General features: G+C 47.4%; 1 protein-coding gene, 1 long non-coding RNA gene and 2 other non-coding genes across 4 annotated transcripts; 1 reads left to right on the forward strand and 3 right to left on the reverse strand.

The window, feature by feature from the left end:
- Positions 1–720: 720 nt before the first annotated feature.
- On the reverse strand, positions 721–3,822 carry POM121L2 (POM121 transmembrane nucleoporin like 2). The gene has a single exon (XM_036112172.2). It carries the CDS (start codon positions 3,820–3,822, stop codon positions 721–723), a length of 3,102 nt encoding a protein of 1,033 aa, XP_035968065.2.
- A 598-nt stretch (positions 3,823–4,420) lies between these two features.
- On the forward strand, positions 4,421–17,912 carry LOC118548372 (uncharacterized). The gene is made up of 4 exons (XR_013440986.1): positions 4,421–4,531; positions 4,708–4,905; positions 8,279–8,456; positions 17,871–17,912. It is a non-coding gene; the product is annotated as an uncharacterized LOC118548372 (long non-coding RNA).
- Positions 17,913–18,120: 208 nt separating this feature from the next.
- Positions 18,121–18,192, reverse strand: TRNAM-CAU (transfer RNA methionine (anticodon CAU)). Its single transcript has one exon. It is a non-coding gene; the product is annotated as a tRNA-Met (tRNA).
- A 6,487-nt stretch (positions 18,193–24,679) lies between these two features.
- Positions 24,680–24,752, reverse strand: TRNAK-UUU (transfer RNA lysine (anticodon UUU)). Its single transcript has one exon. It is a non-coding gene; the product is annotated as a tRNA-Lys (tRNA).
- Between the last annotated feature and the right edge of the window lie 1,570 nt (positions 24,753–26,322).

Here is a 26,322-nt window from a genome sequence, read left to right on the forward strand (position 1 = left end):
CAAGCCTGGAGGGACACTGGCCGAGAGCTTCCCTTTTCTGGAACGAGGAGTGGCAACTGGGGTCTGACAGACTGAGGCTTGACCTACCCATCTGTGAGGGGCTAAATTGGCAGGGAAAAGGGAGGGGCCGGAGCACCACCTCTCCCGGGAAAAGATTAAAACAGCTCGGTGGGGGGAAGTGACAGCAAGCACAGGACATGTGGGTGCCCTCAAGGGCTCATCAGTCAAGGACAATTGCATCAGATTTCATCAAATGACATCAAAAGCTCCTCCAAGCACTCATTGAGGAACAGAGCAGTGAGGAGTGAGGATTCCTGGGGGACAAGAGAAGGGGAGCTACTTCTGAGGGCCAAATAAAAGCAGGCTAAGACTTAGAATCTGTTCCTCCCCCCAGAGGTGCAAGAGAGCGTGGGCTGCACTGGCATGTCTATCCCAAGGAGAAAGCTAGAGGCAGGGCCGACTGCACTGCACCTGACACAGAGAGGAGCGGGCAAGAGGAGAATTTTTTCAGTTCCAAAGGTTTGGTCCCACCCAGTTTCATTCTGCTGTTTCCACTAGATACCTTGGTCCTTCACCTTCTTCTGGATTATAGATTGGGAACCACAGGGTGCATATGTAAAGCTCTAGCCTTAGATCCGGGGGACGTTTGCTCTCGAGAATTGGAAGACACCGAGGCTCTTCACAATACTGAGGTCCAGATCAGAGGACCGGGGACGCAGGCTATTTCTTGTGGGCATGATGCCTTCGGGAATGCCCTTGCTCCCGATTCTTTGGGGTATTTGATTTTGCACCAATGGAAAATGAAGAGGCTGATGATCTGAAAAGTCCTCTCCCAGCACAACCCTGGGCAGGTGGAGAGGGCATCCCACAGCCGAGGCTGCTGCTTGTCATTACTGGCCCAGGGACGGGGGTGCTCTGAGCAAAGGGGGCCATGCAGGGGCCCCCAAACATAGTTTTTCTTGCAGAAACGCTGGCCCTCCCCAAGACAAAAGGTGAGCTCTGGTTGGTCAGGCCCGGGGTGTTCTGGCTCCAGGCTTTTCCAAAGGGCGTGATGGTGCCAGCGGTCCGGCTTGGCCCTGCTCCAGTGCTGGATGCTCCAGAGTTGGAGCTCCTGTCTGGGGCAGTGGCACTGATCCCAGACTCCCCACAGTCCATAGGGGTCACTGATCCCCCGAAGGCAAAAGGTCGTGGGGCTGCGCTGCCAAACACTGAGCCACAAGCGCCATTCCCGTGCGTCTGGGCCACAGCCCCAAACCCAGTTGTACCAGCTCGACCGAAGGGGAACCCTGCTGGAGTGCTGCCAGAACTCGGCAAGATGACGGCAGGGAGGCGCCGGGCGGAGGCTGAGGCTGTCAACCCCCCGAGGGGTGAGTGCGAGGCCCGGCTGAAGGCTGGCTGAGCTGCAGGGGGGGTTGGGGTGGGGGATGCCACAGCTGCGCTTCCAAAAATGAAAGGCCTACTGAAGCTTGGGCCAAGGGTTGGTTGGGGGGCCCCTTGCTTCTGCCCACCCTTAGCCCCCAGTGCCGGCTGGGGAGTGGCTCCTGGGGAGAGTGGGAAGGGTGGCCTCGAGCCTGACCCCAAGGGAACTGCGAATGCTGAGGCCGGACCGGATACGCTGGGTGATAACGAGGGCTGGTGTGGGGTTACCAGGGCTGAAGCTGACAGGGGACCGCCCACACCCCGGAAACTGGCAGTGCTTTTACTAGGGGATATCTGGACAGCACTGGAAAGAACCTGGCTAAAGATGGTGACCGTGTGTACGGTAGGAATGGTAGCACGCTGGTGTGCTGGGAAAACGAAGCTTGTGGCCGGGGCGAAGCTGGCCCTGAAGGCCCAGGCAGCCCCAAGGAGGAAGGTGAGGCAGGCCGGCGGGGTGCGGTGAGCGCTGTCCGTGCTCCTGGGGACATTCACTGTGCCCACATCCAGAGGGGCCACGGAAGCAGAGTCTTTGGAGGTGCTGGCTGGGGTGGTGGACACGACGACAGAGGTAGCTTTGACCAGGCCACGGAGCAGATGGGTAGGAGCGGCCGGAGCCAGAGGAGAGGTCTGCTTGGGAGAGAGAGGCGCTATGACGGGCATGGTTGTAAGTGGTCCCATGCCGCCAAAGATGGGCTTGAAGGTGGGAGTCAGGATGCTCGGAGTTGAAGATGCTGTAGCGGTGACTGCAGTTCTGGAGTATAAGGAGCCTCCAATCTCACTCTTGGGTGGGAGCCCCCAAATGGGGTTCGACGTGGGGCCCACAGAAGCTGCGACAGGAGGTGCAGATGCAGGAAGATGGGGAGCTGGGCTGCTCATTCCGGACAGAGTACTCTGCGCAGTGAGCCCTGCAGGGCTGAGGGCCCGCAGCCCCGGGGGCAGGGTAGTCCTGCCGGCCTGAGAGCTTGAAGGGGGCCCTGTGGTGTCAGTGGCCGGTGACGTGGGAGCAACAGGGGTCAGAAGGATGAAAGCTGCCGTGGGCCTTGAGTCTGCAGAGGTGCCTGGAAGGGGCTGTGACCGTGAGCAGCCCCGGGAGGACAGCAGGCCATGCTCCTTCCCCGCGGATTGGGCTACGCCGACTCCCGCTTCAGGAGACGGTGGGAGGGCCAGGGGAGAGCTCTGCATTTGTGTCACGCTTCCCAGCTGTGGACTCGTGCCCTGGGTTGGAGCTGGGCCTGCGGAAAGCAGGGTGAGAGACCGGGAAGGCTGAAGAGCAGAGCACGTCTCAGGGGCAGAGTCTCTGGTGACCTCAGCTGTCTCCTCTCCGGCTTCATCGCTCCCCTGGAGTCCACCTTTCTGCCCTAAGGCCAGGTCCTCTTCAGGGTCTGCATCACCAGGCTGGGGAGGTGGCGTCAGTGACAGCAGGTCCCGGGGCCTAGAGAGTGGCCGTGGAACCTCCCGACTTCGCTGCCCAGAGCTGCCAGTTGATGCTGGGCACTCGTCTGATTCCAGTGGGACTGGGGAGTGAGGCTGATGACCCTTTTCTTTCCTTTTTACTGGCCATTCTGGTGTCTGCAGGGGCGCACTGGGAACACTCCTCTTCCAGGGCTCAGAGAAAGCTCTGGAAGAGCTGTAAGAACTTGTGATGGCATTTCTTCCGGAGCCGAGCGGGCTGCCTGTGCCGGCCAAGGAGCTCACGGGGGAGCGACTGGGCCTCTTATCCGGGCTGCGACCGGAGCTCCGGGACTCGAGGCTTCTCTTCAGAGGCCCGGGCCTGGGCACGAAAGAAGTGAGAACTCCATTTTTCACCAGCGGCTTAAACGCGGATGGTCTGGCGTCCGGGCTCCTTCTCTCACTGTGCGAGCCGTCGGGCAACAGCGGTTCTTCAAACCTCCCTCTCCCTTTCTTGCACTCTCTGAGGGCCCTCAGCACCGTCTCCTTCGCACACGGGTCTGCGGGCTTCTCAGAGGGCGAAGGCCCAGCGGAGGCGATCGCCGCTGCGGGGGAAGTGGAGGCGAGCGCTCCCCGCTCAGGAGGGGCTATCCTGATGGTCACCGGGCTCCCTGCTGCGCGGGGGTGCCGAAGAGACCAAACGGTCCGCTTGACGTAACTGTCCCACCAGTCCGAGGGAAGAGGCCCCACGACGGAAATCCGGGGCCTCTCCATGGGAAAGCGCCTCCACGCCCCAGGGGCCGCGCACGCGGTGGGCCTGGCCGGCTCCCGGGGCGGCTGCCTCCTCGCACGTCTGTGCCGCCGGGCGGGGTGGGCGCGATGGCCGTGCGGGAGCCGGTGGCCCCGACGAAGGGGCTGAGCTGGCCGGCGCTGCAGCGGCCTCCCCGAAGAGTCTGCGCGCGTCTGCGCTGGGGACGACGGCGGGGACCCCGGCTTGCCCAGGTAACTGCCCATGCGGAGCGAGGAGGCGGGTCGGCTCCCGAGGTTTCTGACTGACCCAGCCGGAGTCGGAGTGCGCGGTGTTCCGCTGACGGTTGGGATCCTGGCGCGAGGAAAGTGCGAGGGTCTCGGGGCGCTCGGCACCCTCCCTGGCCCGGCACCCACAGGTCGGCGCCCGGGGGGAACGGAGAGCGGCCCCGGCAGCCCCAACAGCTTGCGGTGCGGTTCTGAGGCTTCCGCGGGGCGCTCGGGGCCGTGCGCTCTCAGGGGCGGCTGCGGCGCGCGCCGGGGAGGGGCGGGGCGGCGGGGCGGCGGCGCGCGCCGGGGAGGGGCGGGGCGGTGGCGGCGCGCGCCAGGGTGGGACGAGGAGGCGGCGCGCGCCGGGGAGGGGCGGGGCGGCGGCGGCGCGCGTCGGGGGAGGGGCGGGGAGGCGGGGCGCGCCGGGGGAGGGGCGGGGCGGCGGCGGCGCGCGTCGGGGGAGGGGCGGGGAGGCGGGGCGCGTCGGGGGAGGGGCGGGGCGGCGGCGGCGCGCGTCGGGGGAGGGGCGGGGAGGCGGCGCGCGCCGGGGAGGGGCGGGGCGGCGGCGCGCGGCCCCACTCGGCCTCACTCCGCGTGCGCGCCCGCCGCGCCGGCGCCGTCTGGGAGCTGCAGTCGAGTGGGCGCCGGGTCTCCAGGCTCTGGCTGCGGCCACTCAGGGGTCCAGGCGCGCGGCCCCGGAGTCGGGGTAAGGCTGGCGGTCGGAGCCCCGCAGGGTGGGTGCGGGCGGCGCTCGGGGTGCGCAGGGCTGGAGAGCCGACAGGGCCCCCGGAGCAGCCAGCAGCCCTGGGCGCTGAATTCGGGGATCCGGCGGGCGGTTCCCACGCTTCTCCTTTCCTGCTGCCTTTACCTTTTCGTCGCCAGGTCGGACGGGCGAGAGGACGAGCTCCCGACGCCGCCACCTCCCGGACCCGTCCTGGGTCTCCGCCCCGCGTCCGAATCCCGGTCGCCCTTCAGTTGTCGGCGGGACGACAGGAGGGCCTTGGAGAGGGACCCAGCGCGGAGTGGCTCGGGGCAGCGGGCCGTGGCGCCGCGAGGCTAGGACGCTGCCTTCAGCCCCCGGTAGGAGCGGGTCGGGACGGAGACACTAGAGAAAGGCTGGAGGGGACACTCTGCTCCCGGGTGCGCAATAGTTTCCTTCTCGAGTCCTTCGTGACTTTCTGCGGATGAATCTCCTCCTGGAGTCTCCCCTGCCCGCGACTTCAGTGTCCTCGGGAAAGAAAAGTTCCCCCTGTTCCATTCAGTTACAAGTACAAGGTTCTGAATAGAAGACCCGAGAGGCAGCGATTTCTGGACAAAGGAAATGATCGAAGGCTCGTGCTGCCCAGGAGTCAAGGCCCGAGGCTGCTCTCGCCCCCGCTGCTGGGCGCCCCGAGGCCTGGGTCGTTCCAGCAAAGATAAGGCAGACCTTCATATATTGCTCGTCTATGTCCATGATAGATAAGGCTTCTTCTTAACCTCATACAATTTTAAATTCTAGGCTTTATTTGTGTGAAAATATAGCTATAGATTTTTAGATAGAGACGTGGTCAGAGAAGAAGGGAGGATATTGACCAAAGCATTAACATAGTGGTTATCTCTGGTGTGTTACTGGAGTGGGTTTGCAAGGAATTCTTTGGTTTTCCTGCACTGTTTCATATTTTCTACAAGGTTCTATTTCATTAAAAAAATCAAACTATTTCCATTTTTAAAAAGAAAGATTAAAAAGGAAAAAAAAAAGTTAGTTGCACGGAAGATGTATTTGAACTCAGTGTCTGTAGCCAGGAGTCAAGAAGGAGGCCATCGGAAGAGTTCAGGAATCCAGGCAACGAGGCCTAAGTAGGGATGTGGACTTTGATCCTTGACCCGCCTAGCTGGGGTTCTGGGAGAATGAGAGGGGAGAACGGAAGGTTACTTTGAGCATCCTTTGTGCATGATGGCTTGACAATAGCAGCCCTGAGCTAGAAGTCCCTGCCAGGTAAGGAGACAGGCAGCATCAGAAATCTTGGCGTTGAAAGAAAAAATTGATCTATTGGATTTCATTAAAATTAAAGACTTCCACTCTGCCAAAGACACTGTTAAGAGAATGAAAAGACAAGCCACAGACTGAGAGAAAATATTTGCAAAACCTATCTGATAAAGGACTGGTATCCAAAATAAACATAAAGCTGTCAAAACTCACAATGAGTTTTTTAAAGACCTAGTTTAGAAATGGGCAAAGGATCTGAATAGGTAAGTCACCATGGAAGATACACGGATGACAAATATGCATGTGTAACAATGCCCGACATCATACATCATGAGAGAATTGCAAAATCAAGCATCAGTGAGATGCCATGACACACGTGTTAGAGTGGCTATAATCCAGGACGCTGGTGATACCAGAAGTCAGGATGTGCAGCGACAGGAACTCTCATTCATTGCTGGTGGGAATGCAAAATGGTACAGCCTCTTTGGAAGACAGTTTGGCAGTTTCTTACAAAACAAAACATAGTCTTACCAAGCCCTCTGGCAGTCACACTTCTAGGTATCTACCTAAATGAGCTGAAAAGTTTTGTCCACACAAAAACCTGCACATGAATGTTTATAGAAGCTTTATTTATAGTTGCCAGGAATTGGAAGCAACCAGGAAACACTTCAGTAGAGGAATGTGATAAATTGTGGCACATTCATACAATGGAATATTATTCAGCACTAAACAGAAATGAGCTATGAAGTCATGAAAAGACAGGGAGGAACCTCAAGTCTGTATTGATTGCTACCTGAACAAAACCAGTCTGAAAAGGCCGTGTGATTTCAGCTATATGACATTCTGGAAAACACGAAACTAGAGAGAGTAAAAAGATCAGAGGTTTTGGGGAGGGGGAGCATGGGGCACTTTATTCTATATGAAACTATAATGGGGGATAGATGACATTATGAATTTGGCAAAACCCATAGAGTATACAACAAAAGAGTGAACCCTAATGTAAACTGTGGACTTTAGTTAATAATAATGTATCAATATTGATTCATCTGTTGTAACAAATGTCCCACACCAATGCAAGATGTTGCTAAGAGGGGAACTAGGAGTGGAGGTGGGGGGAGGAGAAAGTATCTGGAAAGTTCCTGTACTTTCTGTTCAGTTTTTCTGTAAATCTAAAACTGTTATTAAAAAATAAAGTCTGCTAATTTAAAAAAATAAAATAAATTTTCAGTGTCTTGGAGCTCGGACTCCATGTTCACTCCTCTTCAAATTGCTTTGCGATTTGTGTAATAGTGCCATAATATGTAAATCCTGGGTACCTAATTATTTTGTTATTTAAGCAGGTAATGCACACATTCAGCACATTATCAGGTAGGCAAGAAATTATGGCAATTTTTAAGTTTTAGTCCACAAAATTGACAAGCAGTTTAGTGTAGCTTAACTTACCCATCTGCCCTTCTGCACAACCTAGCCTTCTCCAGGATCTAGGCCCAGGGCCTTGGGGTGAACTCGGATTGGTTCTGAGGAAGCTGCCAGCAAATCTGTTTAAAGAACCAATCAGGGGTTGCTCTTACTATGTCCACTACTATTGGGTGGCAAGGCAGTGGGGGTGAGGGACGGAGATGTAATCCACATTAGTGGCTGGGAATTTTTCCAGAGGAACAAGATTGACGTTGAGGTGGTGCTGGGTGGGCCATGTAGAGAGAGACCAGGGAGGGGTGCTGCCTAGGAAGATGACAGACGGTCAGTCGGGGGCTTAGGGAGGGGAGGATGGTAGAGTGCAGAAGGCAGACCTAGGGGAGAGGGAGGGTGAAGGTGGTTGAGATAGGAGTGAGGGAGGGGGAAGAATGATAAACCCAAAATAGCAATGCCTCTGGGTAGAAAGAAGGTGAAATTGAGGAGGGAGATACCCGAGGCTTTAAAGCTACTGACAGTGTTTGATTTTGTAAAAGCCATATTGTGCAAATCTGTGTATTTGTTTTATTTCTATATATTGCATTGTTGAATATGCGTGTAGTTGTATGCGTTCACATTTTCACAGTGAAATATACTGTATCATATTAAATCTTATGTTGTTGAAAGCAATTAAAATACAGTAAAAATTTTTAAATCTTAAGGCATCTTGTACATATCAACTAATAACAGGTACTAGGGGTTCTATTAAAATTCGGGGCCTAGCTCATGGAACAAAAAAAACTTAACAGCGTTTCAGATTGCTTTTTAAGACTTCAGAAATACAGACCCACTCGAAATGTTTCGCTATGACGGCCGTGTTCAAGGGAGAAAAACTCCCTGGGACGCTGCAGGAAGGCCCACGGAAGAGCAGAGCTGCACTTTCTGTCCGCTGCGTGAAGCTCACGGCGGACTCATCTCCGGGGTCGTCCTACAGCCCCGGAGAATACACTTGGGTGTGCATCGTCTGGGCTGAAAAGAAGCACGCCCAGGTGTTAAGTTCGTGATTTTAATTGATGATTATATTAAATTTGCCAGGAGGACGTGGTATCTGGAGAGGGATCTGTGGCTTCTCTGGACACATCGGGGCAATTCACTCTGCAGAGACACGTTCACTGAGGATGACAAGTCCAAACGAAGACGCGCCTTCTCTCCCAGTGGGCCGAGCAGTCTGGGCCGCCCTGCCTGCATTGATCGGCGGCGGAAACCTCCTTTGGTGAGTATTCTTCAAAGCCTTCTGCTCTGAGAATTTGAGGGAGGTTTAAGGCTCCTGAAAGCTTTTCTTATTCTTACTTAGGGCCAGGTTCACGGGGACAGCCCTGGGTTTGGCTTATTGCTTTTGCTGTTATCATCTCGACATTCCTAATACTTTTTCACGAGAGGCCCTGTGTTTTCTTTTTCTTTTTTTTTTTAATTTTTTTAATTGTTATGTTAATCCCCATACATTACATCATTAGTTTTAGATATAGTGTTCCATGATTCATTGTTTGTGCATAACACCCAGTGCTCCATGCAGAACGTGCCCTCCTCAATACCCATCACCAGGCTAACCCATCCTCCCACCCCCCTCCCCTCTAGAACCCTCAGTTTGTTTTTCAGAGTCCATCGTCTCTCATGGTTCTACTCCCCCTCCGATTTCCCCCCCTTCATTCTTCCCCTCCTGCTACATTCTTCTTCTTTTTTTCTTTCTTAACATATACTGCATTATTTGTTTCAGAGGTACAGATCTGAGATTCAAAAGTCTTGCACAATTCATAGCACTTACCAAAGCACATACCCTCCCCAGTGTCCATCACCCAGTCACCCCATCCCTCCCACCCCACCCCCCACTCCAGCAACCCTCAGTTTGTTTCCTGAGATTAAGAATTCCTCATATCAGTGAGGTCATATGATACATGTCTTTCTCTTTTTGACTTATTTCACTCAGCATAATACCCTCCAGTTCCATCCAAGTCGTTGCAAATGGCAAGATCTTATTCCTTTTGATGGCTGCATAATATTCCATTGTATATATATACCACATCTTCTTTATCCGTTCATCTGTCGATGGACATCTTGGCTCTTTCCACAGTTTGGCTATTGTGAACATTGCTGCTATAAACATCGGGGTGCACGTACCCTTTTGGGTCCCTACTTTTGTATCTTTGGGGTAAATACCCAGTAGTGCAATTGCTGGATCATATGGTAGCTCTATTTTCAACTTTTTGAGGAACCTCCATACTGTTTTCCAGAGTGGCTGCACCAGCTTGCATTCCCACCAACAGTGTAGGAGGGTTCCCCTTTCTCGGCATCCCCGCCAACATCTGTCATTTCCTGACTTGTTAATTTTAGCCATTCTGACTGGTGTGAGGTGGTATCTCATTGAGGTTTTGATTTGGATTTCCCTGATGCCGAGTGATGTTGAACACTTTTTCATGTGTCTGTTGGAGACCCTGTGTTTTCATCTTGCCCGGGGCCCTGCACATTTATTAGTCAGCACCACCCTCATTCGTTCCTTTCCCAAATTAATGTACTTTCCGCTCACATTTTTCTCCTGCTATTTCAGTGTTACCTCTTACTAATTTTGGTTACCAAACACTGACTCTTGGTCTTTTTGTTTTCTCTTTATTTTTTCTCCCTTCCTTTATTTCTCTTTTTCTTTTCTGCTACTTCCTTCCCCAAGCAGTGGTTAGCAGGATGGATGGATGTGAGAGGCTGCCTGGGGTCAGTTCAGTTCCTGCCACATATTAGCGGGGAGGCCCGGGGCTGATTACTCAGTCTCTTCGGGTCTTCGTCTGTGAATTAGGAAGAATTATTGTACATATCTCATGGATTTTATGACAATTAAATAAATTAAGTATCTGTAAAGCATTAGGACATTGCTTTATACAGAATAAGTGCTAAACAAGTATTTATTAAGTACTTTAGTAATCTCCTATCCTCATAATGCACTTGCTGTGTTTAAATCTACTCAAGTTTCATTTTCTACTTTTACATTATTTCTTTTTAAAATTCCTCTCACATTGTATTTTATTTTTTTATCTTATTTATTTATTAAAAATAATATTCTATACTTTTTCATTTTTTATTTATTTATTTGAAGTCCTCTCTACACCCAGCATGGGCTTGAACTCACAACCCTGAGACCAAGAGTTGCCGGCTTCACAGGCTGAGCCAGCCAGGCGCCCTGTCTTCTCACATTTTAAATCTATTTTGGCATTAATCATTTTGCTCAAGCTTTACTTAATTCCATTCATTACATCCCTCTAATATTTTTATTCTTCTGCTCTTTCTTCTCTGTACTTCATACACTAGGTGACTTTCTTAAAAGATCTGATTCTCAATCTCCTTTACTGGGCCACCTCCTGCCTTCTGTTACAACTTCTCTTGTTTTCCTCTGCCTTCTATTCTACTCAGCTTTATTCTGTACCCATTTATTTCTCATTTAAGGTGTTTTGCATACCTTCTGGATATTTTATGTATTTTCTTTATGCTTTTTTTTTTTTTTTTTAAAGATTTTATTTATTTATTTGAGGGAGAGAATGAGAGAGAGAGAGCGCACATGAAAGGGGGTAGGGTCAGAGGGAGAAGCAGACTCCCTGCTGAGCAGGGAGCCCGATGCGGGACTTGATCCTGGGACTCCAGGATCATGACCTGAGCCGAAGGCAGTCGCTTAACCAACTGAGCCACCCAGGTGCCCTTCTTTATGCTTTTTTACAACCACTTATGTACAGAGCTGTCCTCCTTTTTCCTGTAACTAGATCTCTAGCATCCCATAAGTGCTTCTGCTTTTCCCTGATTTCACAAGTGGATGTGTGGAACTTTTATTCTTCTTCCCTCCGATATCCTTTAAAATTTTTTTTACACATAATTCTTAAAATTCTAGCATTCTCCTTTTTCCTCATGCTGTATCATTTTTGAGCATCATTTCTCCCATTACTATAGAGTCTATTTCTTATTTTACACTTTTCCTGCACGGATTTACATGTTTCATTTTTATTTTCTCTTTCTTCATTCTTACTCCTCTTTCCACTCATCCTCCTCAATTTCTTCTTTTCCCTCTTTATGTATGCTCATCCTCTTATTAAATGTTTTATATTACTTTCTAATGCTTGTGTGTTAAACAAGATTTCCAGTTTTATTTTAATAATGCTTTTAATCTGTAAATTTTTACTATCTATCTATCTATCTATCTATCTATCTATCTATCTATATATTTGTCTAGAAATTCAGGTATTCTTTTTTAATTCTATATCTTTACTCCTTGCCTCTTGACTTAATTTTTCTTTGTTTTTGATACTTGTCTTTCATTTTTTAGACCACCTTAATGCAAACCTTTTGCTGTTTGACACACCCCTATTTTCATATTTTTTTGTTACTTTGTTCATCCTAAGCTTGTCTTTGTAGGGTAAGTCAGGGTCCACCAGAGAAACAGAACAAATGGGATGTGGGGAGAGAGACAGAGACAGAGAGAGAGACACAGAGAGAGATTTGAAGGAATTGGCTCACCCTGTTGTGGGGACTGGCAGGCCGCTGGGCTGGAGACCCAGGGAAGAGCTGATCTTACAGTTCTGGTCCCAAGGCAGGCTGGAGGCAGAATTTCTTTACTGATTGGATGACACCCACCACATTATGTAGGGTATTCTGATTTGCTCAAAATTACTGATTTAAATATTAATCTCATCTAAAAAAATACCTTCAAGTAATATCCAGACTGGTGTTTGACCAAACACCTGGATACAGACAGCCTAGGCAAGATAACACATAAAATTAACTATCCCACCTCACGTATGGGGTAGCCCCTCAGAGCTCTGTCCCTGGGAATGCTCCTCTTCAGTCCCCTCCTCCTCAGGTTTTAGGATCTATCCTCTGCGTGTCCCATAGGCCATCGCTTTCTCCAAGCAGCCTTAGCTAGTGTGTATTTTTAAATGCTTTCAACAGATGCCATCCAGAGTGGTGCTCCATCTTGAGGGGATGGTTGCAAACAAAGGTCTCTGCACCGTTCTCTCAGAGAACCACAGAACGAGGTCAAAACACAAGACCACAAACTTTATTTTAAGCACGCTGTCTGTATTGCCTCCCCCTTCATTTCAGCCAGCCACTCCAGGAATAGAGATCGCGGTCTCCCTGGCCACCGCGGAGCTAGGGACGGCTGGATGGTAGGTGGGTAGGCAGAAGGGCCATAAGACTTTCTGACCAAAATCAAGCCCTCTTTTTCTCATTAAGCACTCCCCTGGTTCCTGTAAGTTTTCTGCTAGATCTCAGACTTCCAAAAACATTGATTCTGTTCATTGTTGCCAACTCCGTGGTTGCTCCCATGGAGGAAGTGATTTTTGGAGCCCCCAACTCTGACACTTCCATGACGTCACTCCTGCGTGTTTGTCTGTAAAGAACATTTCTTGCAGGCGGGTTATAATTGACTCTGGCTTTTTTTTTTTTTTTTTTAATCCTGTCTGACAACATTCAGCTTTTAATCGTTATGGTTAGCCTACTTACATTTGATTTATGTAATTTGTAATTTAGGTGGATTTAAGTCTACCATCTTGTGGTTTTTCTATTCGTCCCCATTGTTATTTGTTTCTCTCTCCCCACCGCTTTTTCGTGTTATTCTGGATTAGCTTTAAGCAAGGATATGACGCAATCAAACATAATTATTTTCCACATAGTAGATGAGTTGAATGGCAAAGTTGAGCAAGAAAATTGAACTAATTATAAATGCATCACAGTACACCACAAAAGAGATTTTCAAGGCATGAATTAAAAAATAAATGGGGATGGGGCACCTGGGTGGCTCAGCCAGTTAAGGGTCTGCCTTCGGCTCAGGTCATGATCCCAGGGTCCTGGGATGGAGCCCCGCATCGGGCTCCCTGCTCGGCGGGGAGTCTGCTTCTCCCCTCCACTCGTGCTCTCTCTCTGTGTCTCAAATAAATAAATAAAATCTTAAAAAAAAATAAATGTGGAAGAATGAGCCAGGGAAGGAGGGCTATAGTGCTTATATGTGGGGAATAGAATCAGCATGACATTTCTTTGACTAGGGAAGTGAGAGTGTAGAATATATTGAAATGATCCTACTCTCAGCTCTGAACTCAATGAATGCTGCTGCCTGAGAGAGGAGCAGCAAACGTGGGGTACGAAGTCATGAGCGAGTTTGGGAAATGCGTGTGTGTGTGGTCAGTGTTTCTGGAGCTCAGGAGGAAGGTCTTGGGCAGAAGCCATCACTCAGGTAGTAATGAATCACTGCAAGTTCCTAAACGTGACAGGATTGTCCGAACTGGCACAGGGTTCGTGGACAACTGACTGCCATTCATTATATATCTGGATATCTTATTCATTCAGCCTCATCAGAAAAAGCCCGTAGATGGGATTCTCATTCACCTAGCTTTGGCCAGCGTTATCACAGCTGTCTTCAGGGGCATCCCATATATAGTGACATCCTTTGGAATTAGAAATATTTTGGAGGATATTGGTTGTGAAGCAGTGCTATACATTTTTAGAGTGACATGGGGTGCTTATATTTGCACTTCTTCGCTACTATGTACATCTCAGGCCATTATTATCAGTCCCGCTCATTCCAAGTGGGCATGGCTCAAGCCCAGAATCTTCACACACATTCTGCCCTTGTTGATTTATTCCTGGATAAGCAGTGTGCTAATGAACACATCCGTGATCATAAGTACTCCTGCCACCAACAGTTCCACTGAAGTTGGACTCGTGTATTGTCTGATGTTCTGTAAAACAAGACGGTTCACATACCATTGTCAGTGTTATTTCAAAGTGTCATGTTTATGCTAGATTTCTTCTTTTCGTTCTTCATGATTTGGACCAGTTTCCACATGGTGATTGTCCTATTCAGGCATCACAAGACACCCACGCATATCCACAGTCCCAGCCTCTCTCCACAATCTTTTCCCGAGACAAAAGCCACCCATACTATCCTCTTGCTAGTGAGCTGCTTTGTTTTCTTCTATGGGACTACCTTGGGTCTTTCCATTCATGTGAACTCTGTACATGAGAAAAACCTGGTGCTGGAGAACCATCACTAGTTTTCTTTCGTCTTGCCTTGGTGATGATTAAATATGGTACTAGAGTTTCCCCATCCACCTGTGCCATTTCAGATACGATCATTTCCCCTTGCTCATAATGGGGATTTCTATTGCATCTAAAAAATCCTGATAAAAATTATTTTAATTGCGGGACAGCATGGTTTTAGAATCCTTATGAGTATAGACAGTAGTCCTGATTACCCCTAGATAAAAATTTGGGAAATATTAATCCATTTAGAGTCAATCTATGAAAGTCTCATCAAGAATAAAAGAGCACATTGTAGATGAATACATACAATATAACATACATATAAATTCTAAAAACAAAAAATTTTATCAGTAAAAAATTCTGATATAGTACAAATTAAAAAATGTAACTACATGGTTAAGAATCAAATTCAGGGTCATGAGTTCAAGCCCTGCGTTGGGCTCCATGCATGGGGCCTACCCAACAAAACAAAAGAAGTTAGGATGATGGTTACTTTTCAGGGAAAAGTGACCGACAGGTGACCATGGCTGTCCCTGAGGGGCTGGCCGTACCTTATTTCTTGAACTAGATGGAGCTTACTTGTGGGTTTTCTGTGTGAAAATTTATTGACCTACATCCTTATGATTTGTGTGCTTCAAAAAGTTATGAATCCATTCTTTAAAAGTTTAAGGATGTTTTAAGTCAGTATGTATATTATAAATCAATTCTTTAAGAGTTCACTCTAGGGCGCCTGGATGGCTCAGTCATTGAGCGTCTGCCTTTGGCTCAGGTCATGATCCCAGGGTCCTGGGATCGAGCCCCACATCGGGCTCCCTGCTCCGTGGGAAGCCTGCTTCTCCCTCTCCCGCTCCCCCACTTGTGTTCCCTCTCTCACTGTGTCTCTGTCAAATAAATAAATAAAATCTTTAAAAAAAAAAAAAAAAAGAGTTCACTCTAAAGGGGCGCCTGGCTGGCTCAGTTGGAAGAGCAGGTGACTCTTGATCTTGGGGTCATGAGTTCAAGCCCCATGTTGGGTGTAGAGATGACTTAAATAAATTTAGGAAAGAAAAGAGTTCATTTTAGTAAATGACAATCAGTAACATTAAAGAGACCTGAGGGACACATAGAAAAAGGATCTAGAAGGAAAAGAGAACAAAGCACAGCTTGGTAGCACCCCCTTGCTTTTGCTCTCTAGAGCGCTTACTCGTAGACGCAAAATTGTGCTTCTATTTTAGCAACTTCTACACTGAGGCAAAGTGAAGTCATTGGAATCTGCTCAAAATGGAGAAAACCCTATATTATCACGTGCCCCCCTGGTATTTACTCAGATTAATGATGACCTAGAGAGAAAACTCAACCCCCACTCCCAGTGAACTGCAGGAAAAATGATCTTGTCCCTTAGGAAAGATGTGGAGTAAAAGAAATGGAAAACATCCCCACTGCTGAGAAGCCAGAGCCCCACAGCGGACCTCTAAGTAGAGAGGCATCCTAGATGCATTTCCTGAGGAGTTCAGGGAGCCCGAAGTCATAAACTTAGTTTGAGGTTTGTATTACTCATCTATTACTGTAACAAGTAACTCCAAATTCAGTGGCTGAAAAAAAAAAACAGCATTTATTATCTCGTGTTGTCTATAGGTCAGAGATTTAGGAGTGTCTCACCTGGAGGGGCACCTGGGTGGCTCAGTCGTTTAGCGTCTGCCTTCGGCTCAGGTCATGGTCCCGGGGTCCTGGGATCGAGCCCCGCATCGGGCTCCCTGCTCCACGGGAGGCCTGCTTCTCCCTCTCCCACTCCCCCTGCTTGTGTTCCCTCTCTCGCTGTCTCTCTCTCTGTGTCAAATCAATAAATAAAATCTTAAAAAAAAAAAAAAGGAGTGTCTCACCTGGGTAGTTGCAGCTCATGGTCTCTCATGAGGTTGCAAACAAGACAACAGCTGGAGCTCGGGTCATCTGAACGTTTGCCTGTGGCTGGAGGATCCTGAGCCATGTGCTCAGTAGGTGCAGGCAGGAAGACTCCCTTCCTCCCCCCGGGGGGCGTCTTCATAGGGCTGCCATGACTTAGCAACGGGCTTCCCAGAGAGCCAGATCCATCACGTAAGTTTGGTCACAAAAGACCAGCCCTGATACAGTGCCGTGGGGAGCTATGCAAGGGCGTGAATATCAAGAGGTGAAGATCACTGGGGGTCATCTTAGAGGCTGCCTCCAGAGCCTGGCCTCTGGCCACCAAGGATCTACGTCTCTTCCATATGCAAAACACACTCACCATTTCCCAAGAGGCCCCAGAGGTCTCAAAATATAACATTTAAATCGTATCTAGGTGTATGTAAGGTAACTTGGGTATAGTTCCTTGGATCTGTCCCTTGAAGAACAGAGAAAGGAAACTGTGCACCAAAGGAGAAAATGCTGTCACCCCTGCAGGAGGCTTTGGACCCTTGACTCTAGAATTAATGTCTCTTGCTCCACCAGCCAAGCCACATAGGCCCCAGGAAGTAGCTTTTATTTGTCTACACAGATGGTTTTAGCGAGCATCACTGCTGTTGATTAGTATTGTAAATACACTCTTGGACTCGGGGAAGACAGCTGAAGAAATAGTTCCAAGTCCATGGGAACGATTCACTGAACAGAAGTGTAGTCACGTCTTCTGAGTGCTACTTGGTGTTCACTGGGGAGCTGTTGTTTGTTATGTTTGTTCTACGTCTAACCAACCATCCCGGCTTAGATAGAAGGGGTGTAAATAGCATCAATACAATAATCCTTATTCATTTACGTTCGGTTTGTAAGAGTGGGACTCGAAACGTGGAACCAACTGATTGTCTTCCGTAAATACTTATTAATACTTAATATGCTCACTGGCCACCTTTTGATGACTAAGAAAAACAAAACTAATGACAAAGCAGGAAAAGTGGAAAGCAATCAGTGGAGAGCAATAGTTGAAATTATTGTGTTTTGCCAAATACTTATTGATGTAAAAAAAAATCAACCATTCATAGGGAAGGGAATGTCCCAGCAAATACGACCCCCCCCCACTTCGTGCCCTGAACTTCACTAGTTTGGGGATGATTTTACCTTCTAAACGATTTTTTTTAACCAGTTTGGAACACCCTCATGTGCTTTATAACCATTACCTGACAGTTTTCATCAGATACGCACGAAGACGGTAATGACTGGTATATTGTAAACTTTTAAGTATTTTTTGAAGTGTAGCATCACACTCCTTTATTGTACCAAATGGAATCTAAAAACCATAGTGATTGAATACCTGCCAACATCCCCTGGAAAAAATAGAAAAGCATGCCCTTCTATGACACTTGGAAATTTTATATTGATTCTCTTGCTCCTTGAATGAGTTTTATGCCAATATAATGTATGGTTACTTAAAGTCCTTCTTTGATCATGCTACTGTACTAGTTTGCACCAAATATAAGTGTAAATATTGAAATCTGAGATTTTGCTGTTTGATGGGACCACAAATCTGTGTTATAATGAATTCTTTTAGTTTGAGTTATATTTGCATTTACTAGTAGTATGCAGTGCAAACAAAACATCACAAGTAGATAATAAATTTGAAAACCCCTTTACTGGAAGATTTTAACAGAAGTAAATATGGAGTTTGTCACCTCCTTCTCCATGAAATCCCCTACAGCATATAAAACCACCTCAACTGAAGGAGTATTTCCAATTGCTCTTTTATTGGACGCCCTGGATGGAAGGGATTTTACAATTCCCGAACTTCAGGTAGGTGGAAGCTTTTGAGAATTGTCTACTGGGAGACAGCATGATTTCAAAGAAAGCTGGGGAAGAGGAATCCAAATTAGAGGAGGATATGAAAGATCTAAAAACTGGTTTAGGCTTTTGGGCTCATAGCAAGAGGGAAGCAAGCATAAAAAGCTTCCTAGCAGAGGATGGTTTCGATCCATCGACCTCTGGGTTATGGGCCCAGCACGCTCCCGCTGCGCCACTCTGCTTGCTGCATTTGCTCTTCTCTTGTGTCTATTAATGATTAAAGTCACCTTTTCCACGCTGAGAAAATGATCCTTCTTTTGTCTTAATTCCTTCCCTTCTGGTGGGTTTTTCGGAGAGTAGCTCTCCCACAACCAGGTGGCTAAGGGCCGTCCCTTCCGGGGCTGCGCTTTTCCAACCTGCCAAAAGAGCGTCCAAGCTCGGGAATTTTTTTTTTCCCCTTAATTTTATTTGTTTCTCTGAGCCGCTCTTTGCTCAGAGAGCTGAGGAAGAGCGCGCCCAGCACAACGGGGTGGAGCCTTTTCGGGCGGAATCTGAGGAGCCCGAGCGGACCCTGAACCACCATCAGCGAGAGGAATCCTGTTGACCACCGCGCTTGTGTCGTCTCCAAAAGTCTCAAGGACAATCGTTTGGATTAAAAAAGAGTTTATTTGCTTGCAAGGGCGCAGATTTTCACAAGGACAATGCGCCCGGGAAAGGGGGAATAAACCCAATTTACTGCTCAAATGATTACATGGCGCCACGATTTCAACTGGATCTCGTTTGGAGCCGTTGTGACACACAGAGAGGAACTAAAAATGAGAAACTAATAAAGATAGGGGCTTCCAAACAGACCGTGTTAGGACGGCTGCGAACACCAGCCCCCGTTTGTCGCTGCCTCTCCGAGGACGCCAGGTCCTAGGGCCCGTCTGCACAGCGGTAAACCTCGTATCTTCACTAATGTCAGCTTCTGGAGGACGCGCGTTCGTGAGCTCGCTCGATCACACGGCTGCACCGGGGCTCGCACGCTCGTGTCTCCCTTTACTCCATTTCCCCGTCCGCAACTACACTGCGGGAGCGGCCGCAGCTGCGTTTACCTCTGCGCAGGAGTGGCGAGCGCAGCTGCCGGCCCGGCCCAGGATCCTTCGCCCATTCCCCGCTGCGCGCAAAGCCCTTCCCGAGACAGAGCCGGGGTGCGCACTGCACAACCCAGCCGGCGGGGGTCGGCGGGGGAGGTTGCGCACGGCCCTTCTCTGGTCAGAGCTGGGGCGCACGCGGTCCTTCCCGGGGCAGAGCCGGGGAGCACTCCGTCCTTCCCTGGACAGAGCCGGGGCGCGCACAGCACAACCCAGCCGGCGGAGGAGGTTGCGCACGGCCCTTTCCTGGTCGGAGCCGGGGTGCACGCGGTCCTTCCCGGGACAGAGCCGGGGTGCGCACAGCACAACCCAGCGGGGGTCGGCGGGGTAGGGGGAGGGCGGCCCTTCGCGGGCAGAGCTGGGGCGCGCACAGCACAACCCAGCCGGCGGGGGTCAGCGGGGGAGGTTGCGCACGGTCCTTCCCGGGGCAGAACTGGGCGCACGCGGTCCTTCCCAGGACAGAGCTGGTGCGCACGCCGCCCTTCCCGGGACAGAGCCGGGGCGCGCACAGCACAACCCAGCGGGGGTCGGCGGGGTAGGGGGAGGGCGGCCCTTCGCGGGCAGAGCTGGGGCGCGCACAGCACAACCCAGCCGGCGGGGCAGGTCGCGCACAGCCCTTCCCGGGGCAGAGCGGGGGTGCGCCCCCCTCGCCAGCCCCGCTCCTGCAGCTCGGGCCGCGGCCTCGGCAACTCCCTGACACCAGCGTCCCCTCGCGGAGACAGACGGAGAGACATCGCTAGTCACTTTCCGGCCAATTTCAGGTTTCCCTCGCTTCCAGGGAGACTCTTACTTCAAACGGCCTTTAATTCGGGCCTTCTTAAGGCAGTCCAGGCGGGATGGAGCTTCCTTTCGGCCGAGATTTCCTCAGGACAAGGGTGGTCTTGAATTCAGATTTGTTTTCCCAGACTTGACGTGAAGGAGGAGGGAGCCCAGAGACAGGAACCAGACCGCAGGCTACCTGTTCCTCTTAAACCCCCAGGGATACTCTAGATCCGAGAAAAGTGAAACGCGATTATTCCTTTCGGGCTTTTACCCTCCTAGATCTTCGTCATCCCAAGGAGATGCTGCCATCTTCAAAAGATGCTGTATTCTCCCAAAAAGCAGTTTTCTTGCAAATTTTCTGACTGCAACCCAGAATCAGAAATACATTTTAAATCACAACTCAATACAGTATGCAAACAAATATGTGTTGGGGCGCCTGGGTGGCTCAGTTGGTTAAGCGATTGCCTTCGGCTCAGGTCATGATCCTGGAGTCCCGGGATCGAGTCCCGCATCGGGCTCCCTGCTCAGCAGGGAGTCTGCTTCTCCCTCTGACCCTCCCCCCTCTCATGTGCTCTCTCTCTCTCTCAAATAAATAAATAAAAATCTTAAAAAAAAAAAAAAACAAGTATGTGTCTATATAGAGAGTATATCCAACTGAGTCTATGTATCTATCTAGAGAGAGAAACCCAACTCCACCAAACAATATTTTACTACATGGGATTTATTCTGATATTTCCTATTCCTATTCTATTTCATTTCTTAAAATACCAGTCTTGACTTTTTTTTAAATATTGACTTTACGCTCATTCACTTCTGAAACACAAGATGGATTGAAAAACACTGTCACCTATATAATGGTATTAGAAATGGCTTGTCCCTCAGATGTTGGCGGGGATGCGGAGAAAGGGGAACCCTCCTACACTGTTGGTGGGAATGCAAACTGGTGCAGCCACTCTGGAAAACAGTATGGAGGTTCCTCAAAAAGTTGAAAATAGAGCTACCATATGATCCAGCAATTGCACTACTGGGTATTTACCCCAAAGATACAAATGTAGGGATCTGAAGGGGCATGTGCATCCCGATGTTTATAGCAGCAATGTCCACAATAGCCAAACTGTGGAAAGAGCCAAGATGTCCATCGACAGATGAACGGATAAAGAAGATGTGGTATATATATACAATGGAATATTATGCAGCCATCAAAAGGAATGAGCTCTTGCCATTTGCAACGACGTGGATGGAACTGGAGGGTGTTATGCTGAGTGAAATAATTCAAACAGAGAAAGACATGTATCATCTGACCTCACTGATATGAGGAATTCTTAATCTCAGGAAACAAACTGAGGGTTGCTGGAGTGGGGGGTGGGGTGGGAGGGATGGGGTGACTGGGTGATAGACACTGGGGAGGGTATGTGCTATGGTGAGCGCTGTGAATTGTGCAAGACTGTTGAATCTCAGATCTGTACCTCTGAACCAAATAATGCAATATATGTTAAGAAAAAAAAAAAGATAGCAGGAGGGGAAGAATGAAGGGGGGAAATCAGAGTGGGAGACGAACCATGAGAGACGATGGACTCTGAAAAACAAACTGAGGGTTCTAGAGGGGAGGGGGGTGGGGGGATGGGTTAGCCTGGTGATGGGTATTAAAGAGGGCACGTTCTGCATGGAGCACTGGGTGTTATGCACAAACAATGAATCCTGGAACACTACATCTAAAACTAATGATGTAATGTATGGTGATTAACATAACAATAAAAAATTTAAAAAAAAAAGAAATGGCTTGTCCCTCTGGGGTCAGATAATGGAGTGGAAGACAGTGACCTTTTCCTGAGGGTGGGACCAGCAGTCAAAGAGTTAAGGAAAAGGTTCCAGTTCCCCCAGCTTTTCTTTTTGGTATTGACAGTGAACATGTTAACTCTGAGCCTCTGTATTCTGTATGCCTCCCTGTGTGTTTATTCCTGCAGTGGGTGAAGGAATACTACACATTCTAGAGAAGTCCTCTGTGATTCAGGTTTTCCCACCTCTGTCCTACATTTGTGAGGTGGTTTCTCTTCCCCTTCATCTGCTGAAGGATTCTTGCATCCAACCTATTGTTCTGATGGTTCCCACTACTTGGAGAATTCTTACCTCATATCTCTATAGGATTTACCCCCACCCCCCACACCTTCTTCAAGCTTTTGTTCAAATGGCAGGACCAATAAATCCAAAGGCTTTGGAGAGATGCCACCTGTCCTCCATTTTCTGTGAATACCTCAAAGATACTTGGATATTAAGTTCCCCTTACATTTTTCCTAGGATGAGCAATTCTCACCTTCCATTGCTGTGTGTGTGTATAGTTCTATCATTCTGTCATTTTGTTGTATGTGCAGATTTGTGTCACCACCACTGCAACCAAGATACAAAACCATTGCATTACCACAAAGATCTCTCGTGCTCTCTCTCTATACTTATACCCACCCACCACTCCCCACCATCCTTAACTCCTGGTCCCCACCAATCTGTTTTTCATCTCTGTGATGTCATTTTGAGACTGATATATATGTGAGATCAAAAAGTATGTGACCTTTTAAGATTGGCTTTTTTTCATCTAGCACAGTGCCCGTGAGATCTATCTAAATTATTGCATGTATCAGTAGTTCATTCATGTTTTTTACTGCTGAGCTGTATTCCATAGAATAGATATACCACAGTTGGGTTAAGCAGTCACCCACTGAGAAACCCGTTGGTTGTTTCCAGTTTGCGCAATTACAAATAAGGCTTCTCTGAAGAATAGTGTACGGTTTTTGTGTGGACCTAAGTTTTCATTGTTCTGGGATAGATACCTGGGAATGGAAATCCTGGATTGTATAGTGAGTGTTATGTGTCGTTTCTTTAAGAAACTGCCAAACTGCTTTCCCATCTCCCACTCCCATCAGCCATGAGTGACAGATGGAGGGTCTCTGTGTTCCTTTAACTCTTCTAAGAGATGTGCCGTGATACCTCATCATGGTCTTAATTCACATTTCCTACACGACTAGTGATATTGAACATCTTTTCATGTGCCGTTTGTATATCCTCTTTGGTGAAATGTCTCTTCATGTCTTTTGCCCATTTTCTAATTGATTGTTGTTTTAATGTTGAGTTTTGAGGATTCTTTGTATATTCTAGATATGAGTCTTTTGCCAGATATGTGGTTTGCAAACATTTCCTCCCATCTGTAACTTACCTTTTTATCCTCTTAAAAAGGTCCTTTGCAGAGCAAAAGCTTTTAGTTTTAATGAAATTCATTTGGTCAAATTTGTCTTTTATGGGTGTGTTTTTGGTGTCATGTCTAAAAATCTCCAAGCCTGAGGTCCTCCAAATTTTCTTATTTTTCTCCTAAAAGTTTTATACGTTTATGTTTTACTTTCAATCTTTCATTTCCAGTTAATTTTTTAATACAGTGGAGGTTTAGGTTGAGATTAGTGCTTTTTTTTTTTTTTTTTTTTTTTTTTGGCCTAAGGATATCAAATTTCTCCAACACCATTTTTTTTTTTTAAAAAACTAAGACTTTCCTTCCTCTACTAAATTGCTTTCACACTTTTGTCAAAAATAACTTAGCTGTACTTGTATGCGGTGATTTATGGGTCCTCTCTGCTGTCTCAGTGACTTATGTATCTAGCCCTCTGCCAATAACATGCAGTCTTTAGTACTGTGGCTGTCAAATGTCTTGAAATAATAAGAGTGATTTCTTCCACTTTATTTCTCTTTTTCTCAAAATTTGTTTTAGTTATTCTAACTCATCTGTCTTTCCATATAAATTTTAGAATGGTCATGTTCATATCTACAAAAATAACTCACTAGATTTTGATAGAAATTATGTTAAACCTGTATATAACTTTGAGAAGACTTGACATGTCCGAGTCTTCCAATCAATGGACACAGAATATCTCTCTATTTATTTAGGTCCTTGATTTCTTTCATCAGCCTTTTGCAATTTTGTATTTTTCAGCATGTCCATGTTCTGGTAGATTTGCATCTAAGTTATTTTTTTAAGTGATGTAAGTGATACTGTATTTTAGTTCTGGTGCCCACATGTTTATTGCTAGTGTCTAGAAATACAGTTGATTTTTGTATTTTGATCTTGTATTTTGTGACTTTGCTGAACATACATATTTGTTCTAGGAGGGGTTTGTTTTTAGATTCCTTGGGATTTTCTATGTAAACCATCATATCATCTTCAAAGGGAATGGGAAGTATAATCCTAAGACAGAGAGGGAGGGGAAATGTGTGTTTCTAGAGAAAAATACAATCCACTGAGCAGTCAACTGCACCATCAACTCACAATTGGCCAGAATTGTGGAAATGAACGGCAAAGTGTCCCTGTGTTTCTGGGGAGGATGAGTATTTCACCTAAGACCTTACTGCACTATCTGTCAAGTAACGCAGCACCATTTGCCTTATATTAGAATGTGACATCACCAGGACTTGGCAGAGAGCTCTCCGCATCTGCCAAGTAGCTCAGTTGTGAGTGTGAAAGACGGAAAATCTAAAGGTCCTGGGTGTTGACACAGTGAACACTTTACTCAATATATATAATTTCCAGTTCCTTTTCTAAAACACCCTAGCCTAGAGGGATAGCTTTCTTATACTCCTTGGACTGTGCTCCTGGGGAAATCTCTATTAAAAAGCACTAAAGTCATCTTCTGCTTGGAAGATGGAAGCAAATCTCAGCTACTTTGGTTAAGGTTGAAGGTAACTGACTTTTTGGTGTTTTCTCACTCTAGACAGGTAAAAGTCAAAGTGGAACCCAAATCTCTTTCCTCGAAGGACAAAACCTAGGGACTCTCAGACCCAGGGAAAGCAAGGACCACATTGCCTGGACAGGGACTTGAACCCTGGACCCTCAGATTAAAAGTCTGATGCTCTACCAACTGAGCTACCCAGGCTCTGGGAAAATTGTTTTATCCATACACATAAATAGGATGAAGCTTAATAGTGTGGTCCATTCATTCTTGCATTCAGGAAAGGCAACTGAGCAGGTGTTTAACCTTTATAGTCAATTCACCCAGCACTTGTTTATGTTTTCTGTAGGTAGGTAGAGAAGGAATGTAAATGGCATCAAGAAAACAATCCTTATTTGGGTACACTTGTAGAAAGGAAAATAAACAAAAGAAACCAACAGATTGCTCCCAATAAATATTTACGGAATGTTTAGTGAAATCTGTCAGCTCTTATTTACTGGGCACCAAGAAATAACCAAAAAGGACACAAAGAGGAACAAAGAAACAATAAAAATATAAATAGATAATAAAAAACAAGAGAAGAAAAAAAAAGCAACCAATGGAGAACAATGGTAAGAATCTGCCAAGTTTGGTAACATCTACCAATCTTTTTCTTGGTGCAAGAAAAATCAAGTCATTACAAAGGAGGGGAAATGTCTGGTGACTGTGAGCGGCCCTACGGTGTGCACTTCCCTGAGGTCCTTAACCCCTAAAAGAATTTTGGCAACTTGGCTGTTCCCTCTCACAATTTTTCACTGGACATGTAGCATTTTTCTCCATATGTTCAAATTCTTCTGAAGGGTCTTGTGACTTGTATCCAAGGAATCTAAAAAGTTTAGTAATTCAAACACTTAGCAATATCCCTTAAGAGAGAGAGGGAGACAGAGACAGAGACCCCTTCTTTAATCTTCTGTGGAAGATTTTACATTGATCTTTATCTCCTTGAAATCGTTATTTCCATTCCGGGTCTCCCATAGATTTTTTTAATCCCAATACCATCATTTTGTATCTAGTCTTTCTTGATCTTCCTACCATACTTCTAGGTACCAAATACAAGTATAAACATTGAAATCTGACGTTATTTCCTGTGACCCCAAATCTATGTTAAAAATACTTCTTGTGGATTGGGTTATATTTGCATCTACTTATAGTGCAAAATAATAGATAATTTGAAAAACCCCTTCACTGGAAGATGTAATGGATGTGAATGTGGAATTTGTTATCCCCCCACTTAGAGCCCCCCAGTGAAATCCTGTAAGAGACTACCTCAACTGAAGGAGGCATCTCTGACTCAGTATTTCCAATTGTTCCCACTCTGGGAATCCGCAAGGAGAGCGTTTTCACAAATCCAGGACAATGTGCCACAGTCAGATGAGTCTTCGTTTACAGAAATGTCTTAATTTACCAGCAGAAGGGCGAGATTTTTCCGAGGAGGGTGAGAACGTGGGACTTAGAGCTGTACTTCCCTGGCAGACTGATTTTCAGAAGGCGAATTTTCTGTGGCCATATTTAACTAAATATGAAAGCTCTGGAGGTAGATTTAGTTAAACTGTTTGGACGCAGTTCAGCAGGAGTTGCTTATAAAACTCAGTCGAGGATGGCTTCGAGTCTCAGGACCGCCGCTGCGCCACCGCTTACGAGCAGGTGCATCCCCGTTAACATGCAATTCCAGGGGCACAATGAGTTTTTCCCATATGAAAACGGTTTCATTTCTTTCGCCGCATCTTTTTCCTTC

This window comes from Halichoerus grypus, chromosome 9 (genome assembly GCF_964656455.1).
Source record: "Halichoerus grypus chromosome 9, mHalGry1.hap1.1, whole genome shotgun sequence".
NCBI classification, from domain to species: domain Eukaryota; kingdom Metazoa; phylum Chordata; class Mammalia; order Carnivora; family Phocidae; genus Halichoerus; species Halichoerus grypus.